Source organism: Rhinolophus hipposideros (genome assembly GCF_964194185.1).
Source record: "Rhinolophus hipposideros genome assembly, chromosome: 12".
Taxonomy (NCBI): Eukaryota; Metazoa; Chordata; class Mammalia; order Chiroptera; family Rhinolophidae; genus Rhinolophus; species Rhinolophus hipposideros.
This window is the reverse complement of record NC_138058.1, coordinates 52755030-52780222: the sequence shown is the minus strand read 5'-3', so window position 1 is coordinate 52780222 and position 25193 is coordinate 52755030. Positions and strand designations below refer to the sequence as shown.

At 42.2% G+C, this 25193-nt stretch overlaps 1 protein-coding gene across 1 annotated transcript in view; it reads left to right on the top strand.

Annotated features, from left to right (window-relative positions):
- Positions 1-25193, top strand: part of VIT (vitrin) — a 98030-nt gene that overhangs the window by 22155 nt on the left and 50682 nt on the right. The window contains exons 3-4 of the mRNA XM_081068740.1: positions 9052-9117; positions 21155-21311. Of these exons, the coding sequence (XP_080924866.1) occupies positions 9052-9117; positions 21155-21311 (223 nt within the window). The remainder of the gene's footprint in view (positions 1-9051; positions 9118-21154; positions 21312-25193) is intronic.

The window sequence follows — 25193 nt, the reverse complement described above, 5'->3', positions numbered from 1 at the left end:
TTCAATTTCATTGGTGTCTCTCTCTATGTTACATGTTCTACGCTCAGACATACACACATATCTGTATGTATTCTTCAGCAACTAACAAATATTTCGGGTATAGCATATGTCCAGAGTCTGAATTTAGGGATCTTCTTGTTTCTTAATCTCTAAAAAAAATAAACAAATGATCCCTGACACAGTCTTACTTGTACCAATGGCAACTCACACCTGAGAAATGAACCCTTTTGAATGTATCCATTATCACTGGAGAATTTCAGGTAGGCCTTCAGGAAGCAGCAGGTCCACAAGAAGAGGGGAAAGTGCTGATGGGTCTAGCATTAAGCCCAAGGGGAATCAGTTCACCATCACCCCATTGTGCTGTGGCCTTGTCCTGTGGAGTGACCCCGTGGGTCACTGTGGAACTCTGACCCGGAAAGATGTGCAGACAATCCATATCAGTGTGCTAGGGCTTCCATAACAACATACCACCAACTGGGTGGCTTAGACGTGCAGAATCTTATTCTCTCACAATTCCATAGGCCAGAAGCACAAAATCGAGGTATCAGCTGGGTTGGTACCGTCAGAGGGCTGGGAGGCTGAAGTCTGTTCCGTGCCTTTCTCCTAGCTTCTGGTGTTTGTTGGCAATCGGCAACATTCCTTGGCATCACCCCTATCTCTGCCTTTGTCTTCACATGGCATTCTGTGTGTGTGTGTGTGTGTGTGTGTGTGTGTGTGTGTGTGTGTGCTGTGTTCAATTTTCTCCTTTTTATAATGACACCAGTCCATCGTATTGGATTAGGGGCCCAAACTTCTCTACCATGACGAGGTCCTAACTTAACTAACTGCATCTGCAATGACCTTGTTTCCAAATAAGGTCACATTCTAAGGTAGTCAGAGTAAGGATTTCAACAGATTAATTGGGGAGGGTACACAATTCAACTCAGAATATAGTCAGAACGTTAAAGGTCTGTGCAGAGGGAGCCTACACGGTAGAGCTGGGCACTGGAAGAGAAAGAGGTGACACAACTCAGAAGGCAAGGGGGCTCTCAGCCTGGTGGAAGGAGCACTGGGCTGGAAGTCAGAGGGACGACGTGGGTTCTGGTCTTGACTCCACTCACTACAAACTTGCTAAGGAATATTCACCTTGGAAACACAGGGTCCTTCATTTCCACCTTGCCCTTCTCAGAGGCTATCTCCCTGTTCCATACGAACCTACAGGGTGGTAGGTTTCTAACACAGGGCAATATAGGGGAGTTAGGAAGAGGAAAGATTTCTACTGAAAAACAAAGAAAACAAACCCTGGGGCCATTTCACACTCTGCCAAGTCTCTGGCCTCACAGAACCTCAAAGGAAGGTTTGACTGTCCTGTCTTATCCCCCCTTCCTCAGCCTGCCCTTCTGCAAAATGGTTTTCCTCTCAGGGTTGCTCATTCAGAAAGCAAGAAATCAAAGCAGGAAAAGGAGAGTCCTGTCACACATTTCTCTCTCAACGTCCTCACTCACATGTCTGCCTCCCTAGCATCTCCCCTGTTTTTCTGCTTGTCTCTATCCCAAGGCCATTCCCTTAAACCCCCCATCACCCTTCCTCAGTACTGTGACAACCTCCCTGCCCCAAATCCTTACCCCTCTAACTCACTCTGTACCACACCTGATTAATCTCCGGAAAGCCCACTTCTCATCACCACTCTCTTGATTTAAACTCCTCAGTGTTTTCCCTTTGTCTTTATAATGGAACCACACCTTTTCCTGTTATGGCTCTTACTACCCGCTGCTGCTCTCCACTCTACCACAGCTGCCACCTGGGAGGTACTGACCTCCCATTCCCCTGAGGGTCACATCACTTCTTACCTCTGAGTAATAGCATGGCCTTTGACCATGCTATTCTCTTTCCTCTAATGCTTTTTCTCTCACCCACAAACCTTACTGGTTTTCATGCAGTTTCCCTCTTCCCACCATGTGATCACACCATATTCCTATGTGCTTCCTTGGCACCCCATATCAAATCCCATCATAGCTGCATGGCATGCACTTCGCCATTTGTCTGTATCCCCAAAAAAGCTGTCTTGCTCATTTCCAGTGCTCAGCACATCTCATAGGCACTCAAGAAATACTGCTAAATAAAATTTTATCCTTAGGGATGCTGGATTTTTAAGGTTACAGAGTCCAGTTCTGCACCTGTTTTGTTTGGGGCAGCAATTTATGCTCCAAGACTGAATTTGTCTTGGCCAGCCGTTTATTTAACATAGGTTCACTGTGGGAAATTCACAAGCCAATAGCATACAGGACAATGTCTCTTAATAAGCCAATAAAGAAGTAACATACTCCAAAGCAATGATAGATTAATTATCCTATCATTCCAGGCAAGGAGAGATGGAAGGAATAAAGTCCAAATTTAGATGAGGTGTACCTTTTTATATGAGGAGTGATTGGAAGAGCCAGCTTAACCAACCACCAGCTGACTGACAGCTGCCAGTGCAAAAATGAAAGTCACTTGTTGCTAGAGCACGTTTCTAGGAGATGGTGGTGCTGGTATTGGAGGGTAGGGTGATCTTTGCAGGGCCACTGTGTGGCTTTTGCCACCGTCTACGAGGAGTAGCCTCTCCAATACAGGAGCCACTGCTTCAAGGGTCTTCAAAAAGCTATTTAGGTCAGCAAAGGGACGCCTTTCCAGACCAAAAACTCTCTAATAGTCCTCACAGACTCTCAGTATTTATAGTCGAAAGTCCCCTTGCCATAGTTGCTTCTCCACATGTTCTTACCCATAAGCCCCCAGTGGGCCCGCTCAGCACCTGGGCTGCTGTGATAACAGATGAGATGATGACATCCTAACACAATTTCCTTCATTTTTACATCAAAACAACTTTACTTCTACAAACGATCTTTTTTCGTCTTTGCTATTTAAAAAAAAAGGATTAAACAACTTAAATCATAAGTTGGAATTATATCAAGCCAATACACAAAACAACCCAATTCCATTGTGTGGGTTTTTTCCCCACACCAAGCAATTCCCAAATACCAGTTGGGTGTCCTACAATTCAACTCTATTCTGACACTACCCGGAAATAGAATCAGATTCTAGGCTGAGGGCTCAGTCCCACAAGACTGCCCCATATTCAAAAGCCAATCATAAGTCCACGTTGTCACCTGTGCTTCTGAGTGACTAGCTATAAATCAGAGGTTCTCACAATCCCCTTTTTGGGTTCAAGTAATTTTCTAGAGTAGCTCACAGAACTCAGAAAACCTGTTTATTCACTAGGTAACTGACTTATTTCAAAGAATATTAAAGGATATGAATGAACAGCCAGATGAAGAGATATAGGACTAGGTCCCAAACAAAGGAGCTTCTGTCCTCCTTAAGTTTAGGGCCTGGCAGCACGCAGAAGCATTCTGGTTCCCTAATCTGGAAGCTTGCTGAAGCCTGTCTTTTTCTGTTTCTTTATGGTGGCTTCATTACATAGGCATGATTGATTAACTCACTGGTCATTGCTGATTGATTCAACCTCCAGCCCCTTTCCCCTCTTGGGAAATCAAGCAATGGGACTGAAATTTCCAACCCTCTATTCATGGTTGGTTCCCCTGGCAACCAGCTCCCTCATCTTTAGAGTATTCCCAAAAGTCATCTTATTAACATAAACTGAGATGTGGTTGAAAGGGGCCTGTTATGAATAACACAAGACATCCATTTCACCTTTATGGCTCTGAAGTGATTTCAGGAATTGAGTATTATAACAAAAGATTCTCCTATTGCTCTTATCGCTCAGGAAATTCCAAGGGTTTGGAAGCTGTGAGCCGGAATTATGGCCAGAACTGTGGTTAGAAGACCAAAATATATATTTATATAAATCACAATATCACACAGAGCCACCCAATGATCCCCCCAAAACCCTCCCAAATTAATATAAGCGTTTAATTAACATATATCAGAGCTAGCATGTTTGTTTAGATATGTTTAAATTTATGATATAGCAGAGTTTTAGGCTGCCCACTATCACTGGAACACCATGTATAATCAATGGCTGTCCTCTCAGTGGAATGAAAGAGGCAAAGGCTATGGCCAGCAAACCTCCACTCTATTTCTCCCGAAGAACTGCATCTTTAGCCAACATGTAAACCTTGACCTTGGTTTCTTTTCTATAAAATAAAGGGATGACCTCCAAAGGCTCCTCTCAGCTTTTGATTTGATATGCTATGATTTGAAGCATAATTTTTATGATTTATGTGGTTGTAGAGAATGTTGTCCTGTCTTGGCTAGGAAACTCCGATTTATTTGATGCTCGAGATTTCATTAGGTATGTAATCCCAAATTAAAACACAGGGAAAATTTGAACTGCTTTAAAACGCTCTGCTTTATAAATGAGTTTTCAGGAAGCCATGTGGACAACCAGAGTTGGACAATGTTTAAAGTGGTAAAAACCGATTTTCATCAGGAACTATTGCAATCTGGGAAAAGAGACCTCAGTATAGAAATGGGCTCAATTCCAAATACAACAAGGAAAGTGGGCATTTACAGCCAAGGAGGAGGTTGCCGGGGTCAAGAGATGGAGATTACTAAGAGGGTAGGGTGATTCTTGCTGAAGCAACTTGATAGGATTCTATCTTAACTGTACTAATGGCTACACTAGAAAGGAAGAGAGAGAGAAATGGTGGGAAGTTTTCTACTGGAAAATGTCATTTCAAAATTTAATTTGTTTTGAAATTTCAAGCACTAGTAGTGAAAGGTAAGAACATGCATGTTATTCAAGACTGGAACGCTGAATTCTTAAAAATTGAGAAGTATCGCTGCAGAGTTGGCAAATCATAATTGCCTTGGAACTTTGGCCTCCAGACATAATTTCCCCAAGACATCAAAGGTGGGGGGATTCTTGCTGAAGCAACTTGCTAAAGGCACACCAGGATGATCAAATATCAAGGGTCGGGATTCTCTCCAAACAGGATCCTTGCTAAAAACTAAAACTGGGCAATGCAGATCCAACAAGGATGGACACTGAGACCCAAGGTCAAAGCCTCGTTGAAAAGAGGGCTTAGAGGAGCCTGACGAAAGTTTGGTCAGGGAGAGAGTACTTTTCAATTCCACCTGAGTTAGTAAGGGGCTATAAAAGGATCTAACAAGAATTTTAGGGGCTAGAATGCAGCATTTCTATAAAAGTTCCAGACGCATGAGTATTCAGTCAGTATTTACTGATTTGATCATTGATTAGATGTCCTGACACCTCATGTCTTTTCTTGAAAGTGAATGGTCTGATTATAACTCGTTATTAATAGGAAAACTGGAACACAATCTCATATTAACCATGCCAATGATTTTAGAAAGCACTTTTCATTATTGTAAGTCTGTATGATTTCAATATGATCACATTAAAAATAATTACATTGGCTTTTTCTAATTGTAAAAGAAACATACTCTATATCAAATATAGAATATGTATGAGAAATATACAATAGATGGGAAAGATACAGAAATATAAAATAGAAATTATAATTTCACCATTATCAACATTCGATATATTCGTTCCAGTAATTTCTCTCTATATATATTCTAACTTTGTCAGAATCATTCTTAAAGTTAGAGCTGAGCACATCCCATGTCATTTAAGGTCTTTCTACATATCATTTGTAATAAATGCTTGGGATTCCCTATTGTTGGAACATTTCCAATATTTCATTATTTCTAAATTACCATTAGAACATTTTTTTGCATAAATCTTTGCCTACATATCTGATTACAATTTGGGACATAATCCTAGAGGTATATATTCTAGGACGAAGAATAGACCTGTTTCTCAGGCCATTGAAATATATTACCAAAGGTTTTCCAGAATGACTCCACCTGCTTAGACTACCCACAATGACTGGGATGCCCTAACCCCAGACCCATGTCAGATTTAGGTCTAACCTTGTATTCAACTCTTATTGACATGATGTGGGAAAATATCCCATGATTTTGCGTTAGCTTACATTTTTTATCATTCACGAGATTGAGCATGGTCTCAAGCTGATTCATTGGTATGGTCTCTATCTATGAATCATCTGAGTGATCATTTATTTAAATTGAACTTGAAAACAATTACACCTCAGCTATCTTGACTGTACTGATGGCCACACTAGAGTGGAAAGAGAGAAGTGAGGGGAAGTTTCTCTATTGGAAAAAGTAATTTTGACATTTAATTTGTTTTGAAATTTCTAGCACTACTAGTGAAAGGTGAGAACTTGGCAAGCTATTCAAAACTGGAACACTGAATTCTTAAAAACTGAGAAGTATCGCTGCAGAGTTGGGAACTCATGCTTGCCTTGAAACTTTGGCCTCTAGACATAATTTTCTCAAGACATCTAGACACTAATAGCCTCAGCAGCCAGATAATTATTCACGCAGAAGGGACTGGCTTTCACACCTGTGTTCCATTTTGTACTTTGAAATGAGCCATCTCAGTGCTCTGTCTTCTTAAGGAAAGACACACAGGACTGATATTTCTCTCACCTAAATTCAACATGCAAGTCACCATTTCCAATACAGCAAGACAGGTCTTGCTGGTGTGGAATGGCGACCTGCTCCAGGATAGAAGCACATTTTCAGCCTCATTGGCCAGCCCTCCCTTGGAGGAGTGATCTCTGGGAACCTTTAATTAACAAGCATCGAAGCTGAGGGGAGGGTCTCTGTATACCATTGAAGAGAATGACTATAAACCACTGCTGTAAAACTGAACCAGCTATGCCTGTTTTCAGCCCAGAGGGCCTTGGGAGGGCAAATGTGAGTGATGTAGTGGTCTCACTGAGATATTTATAGTCCTAATGGTACCGAGACGTATAAACCACTTGTCACAGACATACAGGCCCAGGACAGGATTTGGTTTCCCACAAAAATGGATACCCAAATGTATTACTATTTCATTTACTCTGTCTACTTGTACCTTTTTTTTCTATATATTTATTTACTACTTGTTTAAAAAAATGTTTGGGGGTTCTAGTTGTTTGTGCCTGTGTATAACATGAACATGTTGTATTCACACCAAGTTAAATGACACAGAGATTACTATAAAAATTAGACCTCCAGGACGTTCACACCCACCCAAACCCCAGAAGTAAATAACACCTAAGAAAGTCCGCCTTCGTTCTCCTTGGCTAGACTTTTGGTTCTCACTCAGTTCCCTTTCATATTTCTGTTCTTACGGGACATGGTATGTCACCTTTCCGGGCCTCCACTCATGCTAGTAGTCAAAACTGGGGATACCTCAGGAGCTATTGCTGCATCATTGGCACAGATTAGCTAGAGAATCATGAGACAAAAAGTTTTCATAACACACACTTGGTGACACTGCCACTTTTCACTTTAAAGATAGTTTCTAATTCAAGGATTTCGAAGTCCATTTGTGGCTAGATTGAGCATCTGTGTTCTGTTAAAAAACAAACGCATAAGTTACGGAGTAAAATGCTTTCTGTGATGCTCTATCACCACATGTCCGCCTGCAGAGTCCCAGCTCCATCCACCAAGTGGGTTTCTCAGAAAAGGTGCTAACACGAAGGTAAGTTAAAGCAGTACCAGTTTGGGGTGGTGAAAGAATGCCTGGAGAGGAAAGAAGAAGAATAGAGAATTGACTAGCCCTTTGGAAGGAAAATCATTGCTTTTCTGTCTACTGGTAGAATTAGTATAAGTACAAAGAAGTGAGCATTTTCAGACATCGTTAACAACAAAAACTTGCTATGAGAAATTTTCACAATATATATCAAAATGTTAAGTGGGTAATAGCTTTCAGATAAGAAATCCCATTTGGAGGTTTATTTTAAAGAAATCATCATGGATCATTGCAAAGATAGAGCTGTTTATGTTAAATTGGAAATTGGCTAAATTATGAGACATGCCTATGGTGCAATACTTTGCAGGCAATTAAAATTATTGTGAGACTAACATTTAATGACAAAAAAATGTAGCTATCCTTAGGTAGAAATAAGTTACAAAACATTGTAAACAGTATGAGCAGATCAAACGTTTGATTAAAAGTACACATATGAATATATAACATCTATACATGTATAGAAAAAGGCTGAAAATATACTTTTGTGTTCAATCATATTTTCTGTACTTTTTGTGTGTGTGTGTGTGTGTGTGTGTGTGTTGTTTGGTTTTTTTTTACATTTTTCTACAAGGAACATGTATTGTTTTGGTAATAGGAAGAAAATTGGTCAATGTTATTTTCTATAAACACAAGCCTCCAACTGGTAATGTGACTTTGAAAAGGATAAAGAGGCCCCCTTCTCCCCTACTGTTGCACTTTCTGAAGGAGAGCAGTAGCCAAATGCTGCTTGAGGTTCTGCTCCTATTTCTGAGGAGGAAGCTCACCTATCTGTAGGTGACCTCTGTGGGGCACAGAGCGAGGTGCTGCTACATGGACCACCACGGGATAGGATACTCAGGTCACACCTCAGACAGGACTTATGACCAGTCTGTCTCTACCCTCCAGTCCCCTTTCTCCTCGTCTTCCTTTCCCAAACAGCCCTCCTCTGGTGCTTTTTACACAACTCTTCCATGAAGCCTTCCTTCTGTTGCACTCATATGCACACGCACGCACACATAAGCACACACACACACACACACACACACACACACACAGTTCTCTGGCCATTTGGAAACTCAGTGTGGTACAGAGGAAAGAACACAAGCAGGGTCTGGGTGCTCATCCTCCCTCTATCATTCCATTCACCCCTAGGGACAAGCAAATCATATTCCCTCCTTTGGAAAATAGAGGTGGTAGGAAGGGTGTGTTGAAATTTAAAGACAGCAAAACAAAGGACAGTTATCCAAAAGGTATTTCTGAAAGACCCTTTCAATAGAGAAAAGTATACAAATTATACATCTTATTTTGATGTATCATTTGTATCATAAATGATACAAAGTATACAAAAGAAAAGTATACAAATGATACATCTTATTTTCTAATATAAAGGAAAATTAGTCTCACCAATGAGAATACATTAATGAGTGAAGCAAACACAAGAAAAGGGAAAAGTGTTCAGATGAAATAATTTTGATTGGTTTTTGTTGTTGTTGTTGTTGTTGTTTTTGTCTTTTCTTCTGTAGTTCTGCTGGTGACTGGAATACATTCAAATAAAGAAATGACAAAGAAGATTAAAAGGCCTAAATTCAGTAAGTAAAACTATAATTACTTACTGACAGAAGGCTTGTATCTCTCATGTGGAGGGTTGTGATACTTTAGGTAATTTGGAAGGTTGTTTTGTTTTTGTTTCTTATTTCAATTACTTTGCACTCAGACTGATTAGTAATGATTCTTATTTATCATCTACCCCATTCCAAAAAGCATGTGAGATAGGAGTCCCAATTTTAGGGTGAAAGATATGTGCTTCCACTACACTAGAAAAATTCAAAGGCAAATACAAAGACCAGGCAACTCTATGACTAAGCTGGAGTAGGTATTTTTCTGCCATTGAAATGATGTCTCAATTCCCCATACCAGAATATTCAGTCTGGCTAATGCCAAGGTCCAGCAAACCTGCCCACCTTCCAGCATGCCCTGGAACCAGAAGGTAAATCTCACAAGAAAGCCCAGGAGGTTTCACATCCAATCAGTGGAAAGAGGAAAATTAAATTTAATTTGGGGATGTAATAGCAGTTAAGATCGGATAACAGAAAATCTGAAATAACATTTGCTTTAAAAAGACAGAAGTTTCCTTCTCTCTCCTGTAAACATAGTCACTTTGGGCTTTGGCAAAAGGTTCATGGTCTTCAAGACCCCATACCCCTCTGTCTTGTCATTCTGCTTTTATCATTGTGGTCCCAATCCACTGTCTAAAATGGCTATCCCCAGCTCCATCCATCATGCGCACATTTCAGTCAGTAGGCAGGGATAAAGAATGGCACATGCCCACTCCCTTTAAGGATAAATCCAGAAAGTCAAATATACCACCTCTATAGAGTACCATTGGCCATCTTGAAGGGAGAATGGCAAATGTGATTTCAGGCATCCACATGCCTAGCTAAAAGAAAGGGGTTCTATTACTAGGAAAGCAGGGAGACTTGGTACTGGAAAATAACTAGCAGGACAGGACATAGATGGGAAACAATCACACTCAGATGTTGTGAGCACACTGAGTATCTGGATCTAAATCTGTAGATGTGATGGAGGCTTGATGGAAGGTATATTTAGAAAGGACCATAAAAGAAAGGCTTTAGGTATAGTCAATGTTCTGTGCTCTCCACAACTGAAACTTCTTCGTAGATATTACAATTAGGTGCCTTGAAATCAGCAACATTATAATTTGAAATTAAAAAAAAAAAAGAGATTTGCTTCACACACCATTCTTTTTCTCTTCTGCTCCGTTAAACCCTCCATGTGGGGTTTCCTGTTGAAATGAGACCAAAAGGGCCACCATTCACAGCCTTCTAGCCTGAAATACTAAAAAGGAATCAGTTGTTTATTTATTCCTGTCAGGACCAAGAGCCAAGAGAATCAGCCGAGGGCAGATGTGTGTTCAAAACAATGATTGGGTTAATATGGAGACAAATGCACACCCAAGTATGAATTCCTCTGGGCTGTTTCCAGTACCTTCATTAACTCATATACAGAAATCATGAAAGGTTCCATGATTACCATGACAACAGTGTTTAGTAACTATGAAAGTCTGTGCTAAATGAACCCAAGGACAAACCTCTGAGTGCTCTCAAATGGATTGAATTTCTGATATGCTAAATTCTAACCTTATTCTCAAAATCTCCCTGGTGATGCAGTACATTTAAATCAATAAGTCCATGAGGCCTTTTCTCTAATTAGAAACTCTGGCACAATCATTATATAATGGGGGGAAAGATACAATTAAGGTAATAGGATATTCCCAAACCATGGCGATAGCTGATTCTTTACCTCAGGAGTATTTCCAAATTATAGTCTATAGCTTGAGGCCAAAGTATTTTCATTTTTTTCTACTCATCATTGTCAATCTGCCACTAGGATAGATGACTGGGGATAAGGAAGGCACATCATTTATTTATTTGATAAGCATTTATTAGGTGCCACCCAAGTACCAGGTACTGCATTAGACCCTAGATACAACAGTGATGGAGAATCAGTCTTTGCCCTCACAGAGCTCAAAATTGAGGGAGGAAGAAATACAAGCCAACAGGCAATGATGATATCTTATGTAAGTGCTAGGACACAAGAGCTAAAGTAAAGGAACTCCAAGAATATGGAGAAGAAGCCATGTGTCTTGGAAGGCTTCCTGGAGGAAGTGAGACATCTACACTGATATCTGAAGTCCAAATAGGGATTGGCCAAGCAAAGACGAGAAAAGAGTGTTACAAGCAGAGAGAAAACAGCATGCCCAAGTCCTGAAATGTAGAAAGAGCTAAAAAGTGGTTAAATATGACTGAGTAGGAGGTGAATGGATTGAGATAAGAGATGGAGTGGTAGGCAGGTACCAGATAGTAAAGATCTTTGTTACCGTGTCCAGGAATCCGGACTTCATCATGAAGGCAACAGGCAGTATCTCAGTGCAGGTTATTTGGTTGCAATTAGCAGAAATCTTAAGCAATAAAAGATTTGGGCAATAGATTGCAGAATCCAAGGCAGGGACAGCAGCTGGGCTGTACACCAGATGAAAAGGCCTCGGGAATCAGTGCCTCTGCTTGTTTCTGTGTGTCTGCCTCACTGTCTCCCTCTTTCTCTGTGTAGACCATTTCTCTCATTCTCCCAAATTCGTGGAGAATCTATAACACTTGCGGCAGCGTAAGCTGGTGGGGTGGTTCTCAGAAAAGAGTATAGTGGGTAGGGTTGTGATAGGGAAATAAAACAATCCTGCCAATAAAACACCCCTTTGTACCAAAGTATGAAGAGAGAACACAATTTACTAGTGAGTAAACATTACAGTTTTACATGCATGTACAGGTAGGATGAAAATATCTATCTGAACAGACTGTCACACAAATGTATACAGTAGAGTGGAAGACAGAACAATTGCAACTTCTTTTATCTCCTTGAGAGATAAACACACATACCTCGCAATTGTCCCCTGTAAACCTAGAGACCTCTGAGCTCCTTCTGGAGGTAAGTGTTTACAGATCCGAGGATCTGAAGGCCAGAGACCTTGCATTGGAGGATCAAAAGCCTGGCTTTTTATTGGGCTTTTATATCTCAAGGAGACACCCTAAGTGGAGAAGGTGGGGAGACAATGGCCTCCCTCCTCTTCGCTGAACAGAGAAAGCTTGATCATTTTACTCTTACAGTTGACATCTCAAAATATATCTTACAAGGAGCTACTGAAGGGTTTTAAAAGTTAAATCATAAAAGTTAAATCATAAAAGCCGGGCTTTAAACAAATATCCTTGGCTTCAGTGTGAAACGGACTAGGTCAGTCGCTCTCAAAGTGTGTTTCTGGACCTGCAGCATCAGCATTGCCTGGAACCTTCTACCCCACCGACCCCAAATTTGAAACTGTAGCTAGGGGAAGGGAGCAACAATCTGTGTTTTAACAAGCTCTCTAGGTGATTCTGATGCCCAGTAAGATTTGAGAACTGGTGGACTTGAGAGATAATCAAGATCAGAATGGCTTACAGAGAGGGATGGGAACCCACCGATTATCATCAGCGTGCTATGACCTCTCTCCTAGCAAGCCCTCAATTTTCACCGGTGTCTGTTTAAGACTAAAAGTCCTTGTCACCCAGAGGACTGAAGGCAAAATATGGAAGAGGCAATCCGAGAGTTCTGGTCAGTGGATAATTTACTGACCACTACTATACAAGGGGGATTTGGAAAGGGTAATTGCCATGTCTTGAGGGAAAGTTGTCGTGGGCAGCCCTGTCCTCTCTCCTGCAACTTTGAGCTCCCAAGGTAAGAGAACATGAAAGCCTGACTATCTTCTTAAAAAAATAAAGAGAAAAATACAATAAGAATAAACATAAGTTAATGTTTTAATAAATTAACCTATTGTAGAGTACATGGAAAAGTTTGTGTCACTGTAAGTATGAAATGAGCTTTTTATACAGTTTATTTTTAGAGGTGATTTTTTCAAGGCTCTCATCTTCCTGGTATGTTTTGAAGCCATAGATCTGACCTTATCCAGAGGTATCTCATTGATAGATTTAGTCAGCACACACCTACTCAAGCAGTTTCTAACAAATGACCAAAATGTGACTGCATTTCTCTTGATTGTTGAAGGCTACAAACAATGATTGAAAGATTTAGCCGTGTTCATAACAGTCTGCTCTTAAGGCCATCAGGAAACCTTCTGAATTTTAAGGATCAACTTCATTTATGTGTAGATTACACATTCAGAAAGAGGTCTGCTCCAATTCAGGAGCCTTTCAGCCCATACTGTAATAAACCCATCATATGTCTTCACATAAATTATGTCCACCCGTGACTCTAGAACAATCCCTCCTTGGCAGAGTGTGTGTACTAGATAAAGAAAAACTATCAAGGTGTAAAATCTCAATAACTTTTCTGCATATAAGGCAACCCCAGAAGAGCCCCAGAAGCAATGGCCTTAGTCCAAAGTGGGTTCAGATGAGATAGCGTCACACAGGTGAGAGCCATGATAATTAATATTACATATTACTGGCCGCCCATCCTGCAAAGTCTCTGACTTTAGTGAGCATCCAATCTCATGTAAGATAAAATCAATGTGCAAAGGGAAGCCTTCCTGGATCAAATTCCTGTTGCCAACACACGCACAAAACTAGTTTCAATGGCGCCTGTGTGTGGTACACTTCCTCTACTATACATTTATCACGGATTATTATAACACTTTTTTATACAGTCTGCATTCCCAACTAGACAGAAAGCACCATGAAGATACCATTAGTGCTCACCAAGTATTTGTTGGATGGATGAACAGACAAATAACAAAATGTGGTAAACTCTGCATCAGAATAAGAAGGATTCACACAATCCTATTCTGCAATAGGATTCACATTGAAAGAGCATCAAAGGAAGGACATGAAATTTTACAAGCAGTGGTAGGTGGGAGGGCTTTCTAGGTGGACTAAGCCCAGATGTCACAGGGAGCAAGTGGAAGATGGCCTCAGGAAACAGTGAGTGGCATGGTTTTGTTGAAGTGTCGAGGAATCATGGGTGATACAGAGGGAAAGTGGGTCAGGACCAGGCAATGCCAGCCCGAGAAGCTTTGCTGTTCTTCATTCTTTACAGGGTGGGGACCCTGAGAGTTTTCTGAGCAGGAAATCTAGATTATGAAGACAACAATCAACAAGATAAACAACATCAAGACAGTCTCCACAGACAGTGAAGCTACATTCAGAAATATTTCCATTACATTGAAGTCTGTTGATACAGTCGTAACCTGGGGTGAAATGTACAACCTTTAATTCACATAGTTCTCTCCAATAAGTTAACCTTAATATCTTGTAGGGCATGGAAAGGTTTTTGCAATCAACATTGAAAGGGTGGATAATTCCCAGAGGTACTACCTCAGCCTTGTAGAGGTCATTGTTCTCGGAGTCGGTTATTTCATGTATTGGACACTGATGAAGAGATACACAGCTCTGTGTAAGATATTGATATAACATGCACATGGCTTCCTGAGCAGGTTCTCATGCTATTAGCTGTAGCAACTTGTAAGTAATCCCCAATGTTTGCCTGCTTGTAGACAACTGGTGCCAATACCAGTGTGTTCTCCATACAGATTGGTGTGCCCCCCCCCTCAGACCAGGAAAACAGAAGAGGATTGACTTTCTAGCCTTCTTTCTGATATGTGGGTGAAAAGGGAGGCAGATTCTCTCAGTGTTGCAGATTTTTAGTTGAGTAAACTCTACCCTAGCAATTCTCAGAAATAACAGGAAAACGATAGAAGGAAAATTACACTAGACACGTTGCCTTGCAGGTGTTTGAGATAAATGCACAGATACATACAACCCTCCCACCCACACACACAAACACAAACACACTCATACACACAACCTATTTGCAAGACCTATCCTGCATTCACCCACTGGTTGTTGTCAGTGATCTTCAAGTTCAGAAAAGCCCTGTGAGGTCAGAGTAGGGAAGCAGAAATTTAACTCCTTCTCTTAATTATGGAAGAGGCAGCCAGATAGAGTTAGCAAAGCTTTGTGTTTCGAGTCAGAGGACCTGAGTTCAGATCCTGGCTCTGCCACTTAATTGGTAATTGAGCCTGAGCAAGTCAACTCACCTCTCTGAAAAATGAGGACAATATGTCTCTCAGTGTTCCGTAAGAGGCAAATGAAAAAAATGTATGTTAGAGTCCTCTGTAAACTAAAAGTAGGTTAGTTTTAGAGACACAAACTTCTGTACATAGCCCAAAAGCTATGTTGCCATAGATAAGTTAACTGTTATCCAATTACTCCTTCATCAACATCCTTCCATGGAGTGTGGATAAAGGTATTTTCGCAGACCTGGCAAAAACATCGGCTAGAAAGGCCAACTTTATAGATTTTTTGAAGTGCTTAAAGCTTGAGCTTGGAGTTATCTGCCGAGGCAAGTGCCCTTTACCAGGTTTGTCTTTATCAACTATTTCCATCGCATGTCCTACATTTCGCTCCATTGTTGCTTGTATATATTCTCCTGGAGAAATATTTAATGATCAAGGGAAAATATTTCTTTAACCTCCGATGCTGCACATCTTCTTGGCAAAGGCTTGACTCAGGCGAGAATGCAATATGGTGTTAGAGTCAGACATACCTGGATTCAAATCCAGCCCCATTATTGACCAAAGCTGTACTTTCATCATCTAGAGTGGTTATCACTCCAGTGGAAGCTTGGCCACCGTGGCTCCTCAGACGTCAGGTCACATCTGTGTAAATACCAAGTCTGGAGCTCTCCCTATGATAGCTGGAGAAGCTGCAACGTACGCCTCATGATTTTCTCCATCAAGCCTCCTCTGTGTTCGCATGGCCTTCCCGGCCTGCGGTGCCCTGTGACTTAGCTACTTTACTAGCTCCTCGAAGAAACTTCCCTGCATCTGCTACTTTATCATATTTCGGAGCCTTTATTGCAGGCTCCCTTACTATCTCTGCCCCGCCCTCCCTCTCCCATGTAACAAGCCCCTTGTACAGGTAGACTCTTCTCCTTGCCTCTCTGAACAGTTCAGCCCACATGCAAGCCCTTGGAAGCTCAGCCTCTGTCCCAAGTAGGCCTGTCAAGAAGTTTCTTCTGAAAAGAATATTGTGCAGTCCTGAAGAGTTCTCACAAAAACAATTGTTGACCTCTTGGTCATATTTGGATTAATAATTTGTCTATTCCCCATGTGATTTGAGCCCTGCTGACTTCCCAGACCGTGTCATGGATCTCTCTCTCTCTCTCTCTCTCTCTCTCTCTCTCTCTCTCTCTCTCTGTCTCTCTCTCTGTCTCTCTCTCTGTCTCTCTCTGTCTCTCTCTCACACACTCTCTGAGCTTCAGACCTCCTTTATCTTCTTCAAACCATCAAGCCCATTCCCATATCAGAGTTTTTGCCCTGGCTCTTCTGCCTGAAAGCCCTTTCTTCCAGGCCTTTGCTGGCTGACACCTTTTCATCCAAGTAACAGTGTTAAGAGATTAAGTAGAGAGAAGTTCAGAGACCAAATCTTTTAGGGTCTTATAAACCATCTTAAGGAACTTGGACATTATTCTGAGGGCAACCGAAAGCCAATGAGGGATTTTAAGCTGGAGAATGATGAAATATGATTACATTTTTAAAAGCATCACACTGGCTATTCAATGCAGAAAGGACTGGGGCAATATGGAAGGAAGAAGACAAGATAGGAAGCTATTGTGTTGACAGTCCTGTTGGTGACTTGAACCAAAGTGGAGGTAGAGAGAAATAGCAGGTTTGGAAATAAAACTAACAGGACTTGCTAATGGATTGGCTTCATTCATTTATTCATTCATTCATTCGATCATTCAGCAGACATTCTATTGAGCAGCAGTGAACAGAACAGACAAAAATCCCTGCCTTCATGGATTATATATTCTATAGATGAGTAAAGATATCAATGGAACTGGGACATTGAAAAAGTAGTAGCATTTAAACAGATAAAAGGAAAAGGGTTCCAAGTATGAGAAATGATACAAGCCAAGTCTACAAGACAACATTCATTTGAAAATTACCATGGGCAGCAGTGGCAAGCCTTTTTTGCATAATTCTCTTAAAATAGGATTTTATTCTAGTGGAATATCATGGTCCAACAAAATCATTTACTATCAAAACTGTTTATGCATAAGTGCTTGTATGTTATAATAATTCTTCCTCATTAACATCCAGGAGGCAAACTTATTATGGCCTCGAATAGATTAAGAAATTTGTTTTCCAGAAGCAATGTGGCTTGCCTGGGATTATTGCAAAGATGAATGGCAAAATAAGAACTAGAGTACACAGTTTGATTTAGCTTGCTACATCACTGGCTGATTGTACGTGATATCACCCAGTAATCACTCTGTTATTAGACCAGGCAGAAGACCCAACCCAGAGCAGAAACATTTGCAGTTCTGCCTCTGATTCCAATGTTGCATGAAAATAGGGGCTGAGGCAGAACCCATTTTGCCCAGGAACCCTCTGAGATGAGGTCTTTTGTTCAGAAACCCTTTCTGATCAATACAGCAGATACATTACTTCCGTGAGCAGTATCTAAAGGTTATCTTACAGTTCTAACCAGCTGGGTCCAAGTGGTTCTTCTCTTTTCCCTGTGGCTGGTGCCAAGGGCCTGTGGGAAGGAATCCTTGGCAGATTCTGAGATGCTCCAATGTGAGCTCTTTCACAAAAGTGATAGTGACCGTGGGAAGGAAGGCAAGGTGACTTTAAGGAATCACCTGAGGGAGAGGAGAGCAGATGGCCAAAGAACAGGTCTGTGTGCAAACGTTCCACCAAAGTAGTTCTGGGCGCCCTTGGGATCTCTGTGACTTTAGCCCAGAATTCCATTACTGCCACCAGCAACTGTTCACTCAGGAAGGAATGGAGAGCCTCTCTCCTCAATTTCTCCAAATGTTCCTAGAGTAAACCATTTTATGGCTTCTAAAAAGTTATCACCTGAGATTAATAGTGAGGGCACAGCAGCCCCTAGCCCCCCCCAGCACCCAACTCTCTGTTTGGCATTTGTCAAATGTCTTCCTGTTCCCCTCAGACCTGAAACTGATACTTCTTGAACTGCCTTAGCTTGGAATTGTTCTCTTAACTTGGAATTGTTCTCTTAAGGAAGTCTTATTTCTGCACTTTTGAGATATAGCCCAGACAAGGGGGAAGGGAGAGATGAAAATGAACCTAAGTACCAACAGAGAAAGAAAAAAGGAACACCTAAGCTGTGAGATGGAATAGCTCAAAAGCAGTCAGAGGAAATGCAAAGATAAACCATTTAATTTGGTCCTTAAGTAGATGGAGGATTTCTTGGAAGGTTACAGGACAACAGACTGTTTCACAAATAACTGTGAGGATACTGTAAAGAAATAAATCATGTCTTCCATATACTCAAAGAAGAGCTGCCAAAAAGATGCAAATGGCTGCTTCTTCCCAGTTGGATTTAGACATTATAATGTCCAGTGATTTGGGCAATTTCTCTGAAAATTTTAATTAGCTCACTCTCTCCAACTTGATGTTCTGTACAAATTTAACAAATAATTGCCCTTTAGCCACACTTTGCCATTGCACCCTGTTTTTCCAAAGTGCATGAGCACATGTGCTTAGTTTCATTTCATTCTCCTCCACCTCCCCATCCCCCCACGCCCCCCCACCCCCGTGCCCATGGGACAAGTTGATCCACCAATTTTGCTAATCTGGTTGGGCACAGATAAAGCTGATCTTATTTAAATTACTTCTTAGATCTATGAAAAAACAAGACAAAACAAACCAATACACACAAGCCCCCTAGAGGAAGGGGTGGGGAATAGATTAGCAGGAAGTAAAATATTCCCACATGACATTTTTCTCGTCTGTTTAAACCAACTATTTCATGGAAAACTCTACTGTATGTTCTGTGTGCACCTGTAAGTTTTTCAATAGGTTTAATCACTGTATAATACTCATGCAGTAAGCTTCTAGATATAGCCATTTACTCAACTCCAGAAGATTTGGGTTGGCCTGCCAGGGATCCGAAATCTTAGGGAGCCAAAGGTACATTCAAATTGAACCCCAGTTTACAGAAGTTTTCACCTCCTATTTCAAATAACTAAGAACCAAGAAAGAATGCTTTCTTTTTTTTCCTTTTTTTTTTTTTCCATCTAAGGGAGGATACGCATTTGGGAGTGGGGAAGTGATCTGCAGAAAGAAGCAGAGCTGGACGCATTCAGTTACACCCAGGGATCAAATAATTAACTAATTTAAGGAGAGCCTACAGTGGCATCGTCAGTCCCCAAATTGCCTTAAAACAAAAACAAAAACACAAATCTCTAAGACTCAAAATAGTAAATGCAGCCTTGAATGTCAGGATTTAAAAGAATGAAAGAAAAAAGAAAATAACTTTGGAGAGGAGGCAACCTGTGGTGGGGAGAAGGAAACCACAAAACTGTTTTAAGCACAGGGTTCCACTTCTTAATGTGGACCACAAATTGTTTTAGCCTGTGATCAAACTCAGCCCCCAGGCTCCAGGAGAAGCACTTCCATTCTGGCCCAGCCCTGAGTGGCAAAGATTGTCTGGGAGGGGGTGTTTAAGAAAAGAGCAGGAGTTCTAACGTCAGTTCTCTCCAGTCTGAATGAAAGGCCAACTCTGTTCCATTCAGGTATCGAAGGGTTAAAAAAAAAAGTGTGCGTGTTGGATACAGCTGGAAGCCATTAACAACTCTGAGACCATCTCAGTAACTCAGTGAGAGGGTGGGTGGCCTGGCAGAGATCCTGAATCCATGTATGTAATCACAGACTCTTAGCATGGGGCGGGGCTTTATTTCTTTCTCCCACCCAATGTGGAAAATCCCCTCTTTAAGTGTTCAGTCCCTGCCAGCCCATTCCCTGCTCATGAGGCAGTCCACTGCTTCAAGGGGCAACTTCAATTACTAGAAAGTTCTTCTTGGCCAAATTTGCCTCCATATAAAAATCTATCCTTTAGTTCTAACTCTGCCCTCTGGTGTCTTAACACAAAACAGTCCTACTTGTGAAGACAACTATCACTTGCCTCCAAATTCGCTCCTTCTTACGGCCAAAGAATCCATTTCTGCCAGCCATCACTCACATCTGGTGGTTTCCAGACCCTTCCTGAGCCTGCTTACTCTTTGAACTGTGCTCATGTTTCAGAGTCCCTTCTGAAGAATGGGGCCTAGAATGAAAGACATTCCCAACTTGAAGGACACCTTATAGTGTCATCTGGGAGGTTTTCCTTCCATTTCTGAGGGAAATCTTTTTGAGGGAAGATGCAGCCACACCTCCTTGTGGGTATTGCCACTAGGCCATCTGCCCACCTCATCCCTAGGAAAGCTTTCAGCTCCAGAAGACTCACCTACTGCACTGAATAATATTAGCCTGGCGATTACACTCACAAAGCTGAAAAGGAAGGAGGAAAGGATAAATGAGCTTCTCCTGGATGCTCAGCCGGGGAGTTCCCAGCTTTCCACCAAGTGTTGAGGCAGATGGAAAAAGATCACTCCTATCTTGACCCTGGATTTAGGATCCATCCTCTGGGACCAAGACAAAAGATCACTTTTATTATCTGTCTCTCCAAAAATCTTCCATAGCGTCCCACATATCCATAGAATACAAGTACTCGAGCACCTGTTCTGGCCCTACCCATGCCCATCCTTGCACCAGGCTCCAGCATGGGACCTCTGCTACAGCAGGCCAGTCTTGCCCTCAACGTCCACGCTCCCTTGTTAGCCTTTTCCGGAATACCTTTGCATCTTCCTGTCAGGTTGTCTGAGAGTGTTCTCTTTTCCTGGGCTAGCTCCAGAGCATCTGAAACGCCAGGGCTCTTCGGCCATTGACTCAAGATAGTATTTCTGGCCGCTGGAGGCAGGTCTTCTCCCAGAGTTCTCTTCTTCAATTAATTGATTGTCCATATAAGCACAGCAATACGCCTTTTTGTTTTTGCTCTCAGCGATTAAAGGCAATGGATGGTCAGGGCTGTGCTTTTGGTCTGAGGCATTTCCTAGTTACATTTTTGCGCTGATTATATGAAGTGGATCTAGGGTCAGGCCAGGCTCTGGCTCTTCGAGATTACATACATGAACAGTTATGACCTAACCAAGTCACCCCATACATAAGCTGATGCCACGAGGTGTAATGTTGACTTCATCTTGTATTCCCAGATGTGCCTCAGATAAACTGTGATGTCAAAGCTGGAAAGATCATCAATCCTGAGTTTGTTGTGAAATGTCCAGCAGGATGCCGGGACCCCAAATACCACGTTTATGGCACAGACGTCTATTCATCCTACTCCAGCGTGTGTGCCGCTGCAGTTCACAGGTGGGCAGCTCTGAGCTACTTAACAAGTAGCAATCAGGGGGTGGGCAGGGAGCCCCAGTGCAGGCTTGCCTGCTTTAGCAACAAAAATGTACCAATTTAATTGAGCATCCTGTATTTCTTCTGGCAACCCTATCCCATGGAATTACGCAGAAGCAGTGCGTGGCCCTGAATCTCCTTTCCCAGTACTCTGTGGAAAGGACTGACTTCTCTTTACACCTTAATGAGGAGGGGAGAAGAATTCTCTTTCACGTTCATGACAAGGAAACCAAAGCTCAGGATGATGTCAAGCATTTTTTTGTGTTTCCCTGTTTGTGCTGAGCAAGGAAATAACAGGGATGTGACTAAGAAAGACCCATAAGATTGAAGAAGAAATGTCACAGCTATGGTGATTTCTGGAGACAAATGGACCAGGGAAAGTGAGAAGGGTGAAAGGTGGTACTGCTTGGTCAGCTGTTGGTTTGGGATCCAGGAAGGAGAATAGGAGGCATGCCATGCTTTGGCCTGAGTCACCTCCTAAATAGGGAGAGGCAAAGTGACCTTTGCAGAATTCTCACACCTCCTTTTCTTAGGCTTGGAGTCAAAACACTCCAATATCTTCGATAATAAGGCTAATGTGTATATGTCAAGAAACTCATCAGTGTTACTTAGTCCTCACAATTCCCCTATGCGGTATCTACTACTATTATCCACACCTTACAGGTGAAGAGGCTGACTCGCTTTTCTAAAGCCACACTATTAAAATTTAGTATCAGAATAGGGACTAGAAGCTAAGTCCAGCGCTCGTGCTCCTAAACAGCACCCAGCACTGCTCTAAGATGTGGCTCCTAAGGTAGTTCTCAGCTACCGGATACTGGATGAAATTTCTGAATTATTCAGGCTTCTGGTATCATTTTCCTTTTCTTTACTTGCACATCAGTCAATTGACTGTTCAATTGTATCTTTGCCAGAGAGACGGGAGATGTAAAATTCATTCCCTTTCCAGGTGTCTAACCGGTAACTTCTCTGAAATTTGGGGAGACAGTAAGAAAAAAATCTGTGTAAAATAAGGTGTAACAATGACTAGTAGATTCGGCTGGCCATACTTTTCCTTTCCCTAGCCCTACAGCGGGATGATGAGCTAACTGATTTTTCGATGGGAGCAGGATTCCCAGGCTCTAATAAGGATAAGGAGTGGCACATTCAAGAAAAACACTAAGTGCTATTTCTTCACTCCAGACTATGGAATACAAATATTTTGCTTGCGCTCTGAAATCGAAGTCGTGCCAAAAGGGAAGAGGTGTACAAATCCATACATGTGTTTCTGTGCATGCCTCCCACACATGTGCGTGCTTACATCATCCTTACACACATATGTGCTTGCCCACGCAGCTCTACCACTCAGTATTCTCCAGCCTGTGTCTACATAGACACTAGCATCTGCTGCAGAGGCTGAGCCTGTTTTGAGGTTGCCTGTAGGTTTCCAACTGTGATCTGAGATCGTTGGCAGTGGCTTCCTCTGGCACTTGCTGGCTCTCTCTTGCCTCTCCACGTTTCTTACGCAGGACAGAGCCATGCGAGTTAATTTCACCTGTTCAAAGATATCCTCATACTGATAACTAATCCCTTTCACTCTGATTCTCTCCTTCTAGCATCATCGCAACCCTAGGAGACTATTGTTAGCATCCCCATCTGTTAGAAGAAAAACTGAGGCCTAGGGAAATTAAGTCCATTGCTAGTTAGTTGCACATTTAGGATTAGAACTCATGTCCACAACTGCCCAGAGCCCAGGTGACACATTCCATAAGGACAGGGGTCCCAGTACTGTTTAAAGTACAAAGTGAGGACTTGAGGGGGATTTGGACTATGGAGCACTAGAGCTAGCAAAGGCTTTGTGATGGACAGACACATAGAAGGGATTGACCAGGAGCAGGATTCAGCAATTCCAGCAGCTGGGTTGGAATCTAGGGAGCTGCTGGGAGGAATACAGATGAGGGTAGAAGGGCAGAGGAGAAGAGCTTGCATGTTTTGTTTCAAAAAGCAAGATTTGCTACTCGAACAACTGCATGTCCTTGTAGCTTTGCAGACAGTGTCTGCTAGAGTAGGAAACTCTATTTGGAAAGAAGTACCACCCTCCGTGGGGAGGAGGAAGAATGGTCTTCAGGAAGAACATAGGAATTTTGGATACTATTTGTTTTGTTTTTCACAACAGCGGAAGTCTGTTTTCAGAAGGCAGGATTTAAGACCGAGAACATAAATGGAAAGTGCGTGAGGCACCTCCTGTCATTGTCCTGCCAGAGTCCCCCCCAGTTAGAATTGGGAAACTGAAGAGACCATGCTTTGGTTTAAAAATTCAGATATCATATTCAGCTTAATGGATTTAATATTCATACAATATATCAAAATCAGATGTCTTATGCGTGATTTCCTGGATCCTTTCAAACCAAAGGGATAATGAACATAACTGAGACATCACATTTTGGCCAGTCCTGTCCTGAACTAACCTCTGTGTTTCATGTGGGACCTGGTGCTGGGGAGTGGGGGCATTTCTCTGAGACGGGGCAAATCAGAGGCCATCTCCATGCAGAGCACTCTTCAGGCTGATTTCTCACCCGATGACCTCCTAAGAGTGACAGCCATTCAAAACCCAGCCTAGTGGTGGGAAGTCCCTTTCCTCTGAGCCTAGATGCTATTTCAGCTTATCCCAGTCCCCTGAAACCAGGGTTAGGAAGAAGGCAAACCTCAAGGCCATGTTCAGCAAATTACCACGGCTCTGCCCCCATGTGCTTCATAAGTGGAACCACAGCTCCTTTCAGGAGCCCCTCTCTCCCTCCTCCAGTATCTCCTATGATGCTCAAGTATCCAGTGCATTGACCTCCTTGGACTGCTGTGGCCTCCTGTGGTTTACCGACCACTGACCTCCCCAGGATCTGCCCTTCTCTAGGAGAATGTCTGGGGACATCCAGGTCCTCCATCGAGGCTTCAGTCTCTTCTGCAACCAGAAAAATCTTACAAGAACACAGTAGGTGTACATCTGCACCTTTGCCAAAGTCTGGGTTTTTGGTCTTACAGAACCCTCACAAGGGATATCAGCAGCCCAGTCCAGCTTGAGAACCCCCTGGGCCCTCCCTATTCCCTTTGAATAGCCCGAGGGAAGCTCAGCACAGCTCCCCCTCCCCATTTTCCCTCCCTCTGAGTGGCAGCTAAAGTGCTTCTGACTCTTCAACAACAGCAAGTGCCTGCTGCATATACATACACATTTCAATATGATAGAATATAAATCTAGGGGCAGGATGATTTCTCTGGGAGAAAATAAAAAGTCGAGAGTTATTTTTATTTTCCCCATTGATTATAAGGAAAGGGACCATGGGAGAACTTTTTTTAATAATGAGAATTTTTAGCCTACGCCCGTGCTGGTAAATGTGTAACAACAGACTCTCCAAAAAAGGGTGGAGTTGCTGATTTACCAGTTTTTGTGGTATAAATACTCCCGCCATGGCTGATTTCAAGCTACGAATGCGAAATGAACCGGCTTGCACAATCCTGAAAACCTTAGCAACCGACTTGCAAAAGCCAGTAGGAGCAGAGCTCAGTCACCACTGACAGTCCTTCTAATACATTGTCCTTTAAATACAAAAATTTCCAATCTAGTTGGGAGATGAAATTAACTCAAGAAACTTTTAGGAAGTAGAAAAGATCAAATAAAACCAGAGTCTTGGTTGTGAGACAGGATTTTAAGTTGTCGTGAGGAAGGGGCCTGGCAAAGCTGGGCCTGAATCTCTGTGGAGAAGGCTGTGTTAGGACCCGGTGACACAGGCCTAGTCAGGCAGAAGTGGGAACCAGGTTCTCCAGAGCAAAAAGAGTAGAATGAACAGAGACACATGAGTGAGAATCACGTGGTTTTCA